Source organism: Branchiostoma belcheri, unplaced genomic scaffold (assembly GCF_001625305.1).
Source record: "Branchiostoma belcheri isolate BF01 breed outbred unplaced genomic scaffold, Haploidv18h27 scaffold128, whole genome shotgun sequence".
Classification (NCBI taxonomy): domain Eukaryota; kingdom Metazoa; phylum Chordata; class Leptocardii; order Amphioxiformes; family Branchiostomatidae; genus Branchiostoma; species Branchiostoma belcheri.
Window position 1 is genome coordinate 342,673 of NW_017802691.1, and position 9,162 is coordinate 351,834.

Below are 9,162 nucleotides of genomic sequence, written 5' to 3' on the forward strand. Positions count from 1 at the left end.
ACAACCCGCACCAACCTGAGTACGAGAGCATCCTCTGTTGAACTGAGTAGTTCTGTCAGCTGGGGGAGAAGAAAATAAAAATGATCAAAAATGGCGATCACAGCAAGGAGGTTGATCATAATCTGTCTCCAAGCATAGTCTAGCCTGTGCCTGGCTTCGGGAGGCGGTAGGAAAGAGTAGAAATCGATATCGGTCAAATAGCAAGATAACATCCCAAGGGAGTTGGCCCGCTAGAGAGTTCATTTTACCGCACCAGAATTCACTCTCTAGCGGACCAACTCTCTCGGCATGTTATCTCGCTATATATAAGTATTTGCCCTATTTCTCCTTTTTCCATGCGCCTCCCGAAGCCTGGTAGAGGCTAAGCATAATCTACGTTGGCAAGACAGTGTCCATTAGCCACCGAAGTGTTTTTTTTCTTTTTATTGATATTTATTGTTGGCGACAAAAAAGATACCACAGCAAAAAAGAAAGCCCTATAAAAAGCATAAAAGGACGCCAAAAATAATCGAAACTCAAACCTCTGTTTGGAGATTGTAACGTACCCACAATTTTCTCTTGCACGAAGCAATATCGGGCGTTTCCGTCTGTGCACGGCTCTGCTTCGGCTGGGTTCGTGAAGTTTCGGCAACGATCGACGGCTTCGGACGAGGAGGGAAGAGAAGTGGCGAAGCACTGAAGACACTCAAGTCCCAACGTTCCTGTCATTACTATATATAAAACATAATGGGAAGTCAAGTTTTCCTAATTGTGGAAGCAAGCTGTAAAATTTCTACACAAGAAATTGGACTTTCCCAAATTTTCGACTGTACAACTCCAGTCTTTGTCAAGGATTAAACAATCCAAAGCTTCTGTGACGTGTTTTGAATTGCATACAGTTCAGAGTTGCTTCGTAATGACTTCTAACAACACAGATAAACTCCCAATGTTAGTTTTAATTGATGGTAAAAAATAGACAAATCAATTTTAAGAAATTTCTAGTAATCGGTATTGACGATTTTATGTATAAGGCCCTTAGAACGTCAATCTTATAATAATAATCATACCCTTGTATTCTAAGTACAATGTAGTAGTATCATCATAGTATTGTATTGTATTCTTTATTCGCACATAAATGGTAAAAAAAACAATACAAAGTAAAATACAACACAAGAGAGTATAAAATAGAACTAGCCATATGTAGTAGAACTAGCCATATATGATAGAACTAGCCATATGTAATAGAACTAGCCATATATGGTAGAACTAGCTATATGTAATAGAACTAGCCATATGTAATAGAACTAGCCATATGTAATAGAACTAGCATCTCTTATAAACCTTGCCTTGACCCAAATAAAATCACAGCCGTCTGCTTACTTTGCGTTGCCATGGCGACGGCTATGACGTAAGCGTGCGCACTGTGCACCTGAGGAAGTTAAACAATGACGACAATAGTGCGTTATTTTTGCGAGCGTAAATTATTAGCTCTGAGAAAACACGAGAAGAGAAAGAACCAAAGGTTCTGAGGATAGAAGTCATGTACATTTCACAAAATCAAATCAAAACTGCGCCATGTAGGGGTTTTTTCAACAACTAGTGTGAAACACTGGTAAAACGATAAATTTTTAGTGCAACGCTAACTTAGCATGAGAAATCACACGGGTGAATATATCATAGCTACTGTATGGAACGTCTAGTTTAGAATTGACGTTTTACTATAAACACTCTGACACATAGGGAAGACCATAACAACATTATTTTGTAGTTCTACATAAAAATAAAGAGCCACGAATAGACGACAAAATCACATATAGAATTTACCCAGTGACCCCCATACAATACAAGAGCTTGATTTTAAAAGAACTTGTACGCCGAATATCACCTAATAGATAGATATGAACAAGAGCTTTTTTTCTGACTAGCCAAAATGTATACGCACCATTATTCCGGCACAGATGTCAGCTCTGTTGGAAAACCCTCACAAAAACAGTCATGATCCGAAAATCTACCTGTTGTCATTCTCCTGAAAGGGAGATTATTAGGACTGTTCCATTTACTGCCGGGGATATAGCTTAACTTAGTTTCCGTAAAGCATTTTGTCGTTTTATAAAATACACTACTTTCATATAGACAGACTTGATAAATATATTTAAAATCGTCTTCTTGAGATTAATAGGAAAGTACCACTTTAACAATGACTTCATACAATAGTAGTTGGTAAAACCCAATCCCCCCCTGAAGGATAGGTGAATAGTTTGCTCCGTCGCTTTAGTCAGAACACTGAGAATACACAGTGCTCTAACCGTACTTGGCAAATATAACAGATGTAAATAATTAATAGCTGCTTCCACACTGGGTTTTTGTGCGAGTCCCTACACTTACCGAACTGTTGTAACTCATTCAAGCAAGAGATCCAGACCTTCCACATATCTACTAGCCTGTACCCCGAATGGCTTTTGTTTGTGTTTATGTTTCTCTGGAATAATAGTAGGCATTGGCCGAAATAAAGGGATATATATACTAGGGGAGTTAGCCGGTCAGAGAGGATCCAATATGCGACCCATCCTTTATTTCGGCCAATTTCTACTATTTTTTTTCAGCGATCCGCGGTGCCTTCGTAGAGGCTACTTCATGTTATTAGGAACTACATTAGTAAAAAAAAAAACGAAGAGAAGAGGAAAAAAAAACACCAACAACAGTTCCCCCACTACTCTTCCTGGAGTCCTGTACATTATAATAAATTATAAAAAATACATCATAATAAATACAACATAACAATTTCACCGTCATTACTTAGTAACTACAATATATACAACACTACAATATAACAACTGCTAATTGCTTATTTTCCATAGACCATCGAGGCAGAATTCTACCTCCATGCATAGAATGTGTACCCTTTGTTGTGTCCCTTTCTTAGTGTATCGTCGTCTCAATTTGAAGGACAAGAAACATGAAAACTCAAGTGCCCAACGGTACATTGAACTGTCTTTGAGCTGGGCTTCCAAATGAAGAACGAAGAAAAATAAATTCTATTCGTTAATACAATTGCAAAATCTGTCATTCCGCCTTTCCTTCATTCTTCCATTAACTAAAAGTTCTCAAAGGTTTGCCGTAATTTTGGCATACTTTTGAGAACACCTAGCAGTTTCTATTTTGTAACGATGTTTCTATCGAGTAAAACGAAAGAATACAATGTGCACTTTGAGGGACTTTTGTGGACCTCTTTTTTTTTCAATAATTTTATTCAAGAAATATGACACAATTTAAGTACATAGAAACATGGAAAACAATAAACTACATAAAAACTAAAGACAAGTTCAGTCATGGTAAAATAAAATGAAAGAACCAAAAATAATTTATGTAAAATAAGGACTTAGAACTAGTCTTACCTTTGTTGTGACCCTCGCTGTAACGAAGTTGACATCGGTTAAAACGGGACAAAATATTTCGATATAATAGACATTTCGTTGAAGAGATTCATTTGTCACGTATAGATACAGTTACAAGAGGATTCTTTCAACAGTGATAAGTTGGAAGGTAAGGGTAAGGATACTGACCTCCAAATTTTCGATGACTATCAGTCCATCTTGTTACGAATGGCTTAACGCTCTGACTTCCTAATGATGACGGTAAGTTGCCGCGAGCGGGAAGACCCGTAACCTGATACCGTGGATAGAGAGGTAAGACTTTATTCTTACGGCGGGAAACTATCTGCCAATCATTCTATTGCAGTGTGCTGATTGGTTCTATCGCCTGGTACGTTTTTGGAACTAAAGTCTGTGGCATTTTCTCTTTCCGAAGAAGATAATCAACATTAAACTCCGTCCATATATCAGAACGTAGAGACAATAGACATTTACTGTCACCGGTATAGTATTCACGGCCATTTGCAATGGTTTAACGCTCTGATTTTCCAGTGATGGCGGCAAGTTGCGGCGAGCGGGAAGAGAGGTAAGACTCCATTCTTACGGCGGGAAACCATCTGTCAATTATTCAATTGCATTGTTCTGATTGGTTCTATTGGTTCGTACGGATTTAGAACTAAAGTCTGTGGCATTTTCTCTTTCTGAAGAAGAAAATTAACATTAAACTCCGCACCCATATCAGAACGTAAATGCAATAGACATTTACTCTCAAAGGTTTAGTATTTACGGCAATATATAATGGTTTAACGCTCTGACTTCCTAATGTCATAGTAATGATGACTGTAGACTCACGCCGGCGGGAAGACCTGTAACCTGATACCGTGGGTAGGGAAGTGGGACTTCATTCTTACGGCGGGAAACCATCTGTCAATCATTCAATTGCTGTGTGCTGATTGGTTCTATTGCCTCGCCCGAATTTAGAACTAAAGTCTGTGTTATTTTGTGTTTTCGGAGAAGAAAATTAAAATTAAACTCCGTCCTCATATCAGAACGTAAATATAATAGACATTTGCTCTCAAAGGTTTAGTATTTACGGGAATATATAATGGTTTAGCGCTCTGACTTCCTAATGTCATAAGCAATGATGAGCGTAGACCCTCGCCGGCGGGAAGACCTGTAACCTGATATGGCATTTTCTCTTTCTTCCTATTGGCCAGGATATTGTAGACAGCCGGGTTCCTAAGAATTTTGGCGCGCCCAATCGCACAGGTGCTGGGTGAAACCATTGTTGGTATCTAAACGGGGGCGACATTTTGCATTATTTCTTTGTACCACAGAAGTAACACTAAATGTTGTTGTAAAACAGTTGTGGGTGGGTGTAGTAAAGGATATATTTGTTAGGAAAGTAACCTTAAACATCTCTTGCGTCTCTTGGCGAATTAAAACGAAGCTCCTCAATTGGTTTGACGTATGCAATTTACCTCTGGAAACAATGGGACAGCCCAACACCGGCCTGTAAAGTAGCCCACGTCAGGGTTCTGCTCATTCCAGCCGACAACATGGAAAAGGTAAGTGGCGTTTTTTTTCTCTCTCTTCCCCTGCGTGACCGCTTGAAAAATAGCCCCGGTGCAGCTCGTACGTTTCATGTATACCTGTTATTCGTGCGTTGAACGTTGTATAAGTGTAATTCGTGGCTCGTTTTGAGGCTTGAAACACGTTGACACATTTCAGCGTAGCGCTCTGCAATGTTGTGCAGGTTAGTTTCAAATTTGGCGGCACAAAAGGAGCTCGGGCGTTGTATAGTATTATACTCGTGCGTTTCAACTATACCTGTAATTCGTGCGTTGAAGTGTAATTCCAGCGTGGTTCCTTTTGAATTTGAAATTGAAGTAGATTGATTCCGGCCCCGGCAGCTCTGAGGACCAGTAGCAGCTCCACTAGCCTGATTCAATCGCTTTACGGTTGCCGGCGTCCCAACATCCAGTCGCCCCTCTGCGCGCGGGGACGGGCCAGTAAAGCCGCGGACGGCAGAGTTTGCGTTATACAGACTACAGCTCCACCACCATATCATAACCTGGAAGACCGTCATTTCTTCAACGTGAGCTTCTTTGGTAACTGGTAGAGGGAAGTGAACTGGTTACTACATCTCCGGTTCTGAAGTCCATGTTGTGTTCTTTGTCTGTTATTCTCTAGCTGTATTTTGTCTATGCAGGTAAAGCCACATAACATCGCTGTACATCGACTTGCCTGACGATGGTAAGGTTGCCACAGAGCTACAGATTCACCAGAAAGCGACACCGCTTTGAATACCTTGTGCCTATTAGATGGTACAGATTTAATAGGTCACAAAATTATAAGCAGATAGTCCGATAAGCAGATAGTCCGGAAAGGCGATTTTCTTTTTTTTTACATGCCGGTTTACATACATGTTTGTGTCCTATGTGTTTCCCCTGTCAGTCATTACTAATCCAACTACCAACCAGATGTATGTTTGTCTTATTACTCGCAGTATTTTTGTCAGTGTGGTGATTCACGTTTTTCTGTCTTTTTGTTTTGCCCAGAACGACTACCTGAACTCCAAGCAGAGCACCAGAACCCAGTCTGTGAAACATGGCTATGTGGTCTCCGCTGAAGGCGGAGCATCTAAACACTGTTACATCACATGTGGTATTCCTTATTGTTGCTATTCGATTGCTAGTAACATACTAGTACAGGTATGTGGGTATGTTTCACAGCTTAAAATTTTATTGCACTTATCTGGTGTACTCACTCAGGTTTAACTTAAAATGCTTAACTCTTATGTTGTTTTCTTTGTCTGTTTTGCCCTAGCTGTGTTTGCCCATGCAGGTGAAGCTACATACATCCATGTACTAGAGGAATGCTTCTGTAAAACACAGGACTCAGTGGAATAAGCGATGTCCCTTCGAATGTCCTGCGTCTAGGACTACGTGACAGAATCATGTAGGCACATAGATTTTGTAGTTGAATTTTCGTTTATTATTTTAACGTTTTCTGAATTTGTACCTCTGTCGGTGTATATTTGATGTGTTGTCCCTTGATTGATCCTGTCCATTTCTCTAAATTGTTAAATTTATTTGCTGTGATTTTTTTGGTTGACAAGGACAGCACAGGTTGGGTTGGTTAGTAGACGGACTAGGACTGTATGTCGACTATTTTTTTGGTCCCAGGCACTTTCTTTTAGCCATGGGAAATTGGCGTGCGAGTATTGGTAAACCGACGCTCATCCTGATACTTCTACCCGCAGTCCCGATAAATTTGCTTTTTCTGAATTTTCGTACGGAGGTACACTTGGCTCACATTGGTAGCGGAGAAAACTGATACAATTTGGGTTGAAGAGGTTGTGAACAGCTAAGGAAGGAGGAGGCTTAATAAAGAAATAATTAGTCTAGTTGTAAAATAAATGAAACCAACTTAAGAGTAGGACTTAACCAAATAAAAACATCAGAGAGGCAGGGAGGAAAATAAAACTTAGCAAGACAGGGCACAAATAACAACATTGCCTTCTTCACTTTTGGCTGTTCACTTCCACAGAAATACCTTTTTTGTTTATTTTTAGTATACAAACTGTGAGCTGAGTGAAACTCTTTAAAATCTGCTGCTTTAATTTGTTGTACTTTTATCGGGACTGTGAGTGGTTGTTGTCAGGATGGCGTCCTTAAATTTACCTCGGCAATGGAGGCAACACCTTGACGCGGTGCCGGGGCTTGTACCAAGTTTGTCTCCGGCAAATTCCTATTTCTAGGTCAAGTAAAACTGATTGCCTGTTTGGTCCTGTTTTGAGAGCACATCGCATCAGTTTTGGGGTTCCCAGAAAATGTCGTCAATATACTCCATCAACATGGCCTTATGGTCTCCCATGGTTTACAAAAGAGAAGTCAAACCCTTAGTTATAGTTTTAGACATAGCTATAGGTTTAGACAAGGACCTTTCATCGTGTAAATTTTATTTATTTTATACTGTTTCAATGTTCTTTTATGTTTGTAATTTGCAATTAGCCCCCGGGCATTAATTTGCAATAAATTTCTCTATAGTCTCATTGATAACTATTGCTTATATTTCTCATGGTATTAACAGGACCATTGCAAGAATAGAGAATATCAGGACCGCAGAGGAACGCAAAGAAGACGCACTCCCGGGATCGTCCGTGTTGCAGCCGTCAGTAAGGCAGTATGACGTACACACGATGATCTTGTCTGCGTTCTTGTAACATCCGGGTTCTATGCCCACCTTGGCGCAACCGCGGGTAAAACCAGTCATCTCTCCTTTGCCGTTATTGACTTCAAATGAGGAAAGAGAAAGAGAAATACATGGAAATATTCAAGTGAATATGTGAATCATCACACACACACATACACACACACACACACGCGCGCGCACACAGGCACAGACAGACATACACAGGCACACATAGGCACAGACAGACACACACAGACACACACACAGACACACATACACACCACACACACAGACACACACACACACACACAGATACACACACAGACACACAGAGAGACACAGACACACACACACACACACCACACACACAGACACACACACAGACACTCACACAGACACTCACACATACATACAGACAGACACACACACACATACACACAGACGATGCATAGTAGTATTGTTCAAATTCAATGTCTGACATTCTGTCCTGACACTTATTTTATTTTAGCTATTTTTAACAGTTTAGAGATTAGATTCTTTAGAAAGGGTTTAGATGAGTTTTACATGGTGCAGGGCTGTAGTTCATACAGTTGTCGTTAGATGTCTCTGCTGTGACTTTCGCGAGGTATTTTCAAGTATTCTCCAAGCAGATAATTCGGTGACCAATGAATACTGCATGGCCAATTTGATACTGTCTTTAGGGCCACTGAATGATTTGCTTGGAGATTCAAACGAATGGTGGTGGGGGGGGGTGTATCGAACTCTGAACTCATGGCCGTAGCCAGGATTTTGAATGGGGGGTTCTTCCCACTGCTTGAGGGGACCTCGAGCGCCGTAGGCGCGAGGTTCCTAGGGGGGTCCGGGGCATGCTCCCCCGGAAAATTTTGAAAAATGAACCTTCTAAAATGGCATTTCGTGCATTTTTGAAAAATGAACCTTCTAAAATGGCATTTCGTGCATTTTTGAGAGGATTTCCAAGAGAAAATTAGAGATAAATTTTTATTCAATGACAAAGGGAGCAGTTTTTCTACGATTCCAGTCCATTTTTTTTTTCAAGAAAAATCTTGAACCTTTACATAAAATGTGGACCAAAAAGTGGACCTTTACATAGAAAGTGGACCAAAAAGTGGACCTTTGAGCCTTATTGGGGGGGTTCTTCCGAACCCCCCCCCCCCGGCATGGAACTTACTTGTAGGAATGGTCCATTTGGTGGAGTAGCAGACAGTCTTTTCGCTTGGACACTCCTGTACCGTGGTGTTGTCTGCGCATGCCTGGCTCTCATCAAAGTTACCACTGCATATGACACAACTAATGCCATATACAACTACAGGAAGAAAAAAATTGACAAAATCTACTTCAGTGAAATCGTGCACAACGTTATGTACTACTGTACGTTTGAACATTTTGTGTGTGTCAACATGATTTTGTTATGGAGTTTGCATACTATAGTATATGCGTGCAATAGTCAAACACAAATACGCACGCATAACGTTATAAACAACAGGGAGACACTCACACACATACCTAATAACTTGCACACATGAACCACACACACACACACACACACACACACACACACACACACACACACACACATACACACACACACACACAC

At 40.5% G+C, this 9,162-nt stretch overlaps 1 protein-coding gene across 1 annotated transcript in view; it reads right to left on the reverse strand.

The window, feature by feature from the left end:
• LOC109463584 overlaps positions 1-9,162 on the reverse strand; it is a 22,010-nt gene that overhangs the window by 1,582 nt on the left and 11,266 nt on the right. Inside the window, exons 4-5 of the mRNA XM_019760439.1 lie at positions 8,737-8,871; positions 7,502-7,648 (exon numbers count right to left, since the gene is read on the reverse strand). Coding sequence (XP_019615998.1) covers positions 7,502-7,648; positions 8,737-8,871 — 282 coding nt within the window. The remainder of the gene's footprint in view (positions 1-7,501; positions 7,649-8,736; positions 8,872-9,162) is intronic.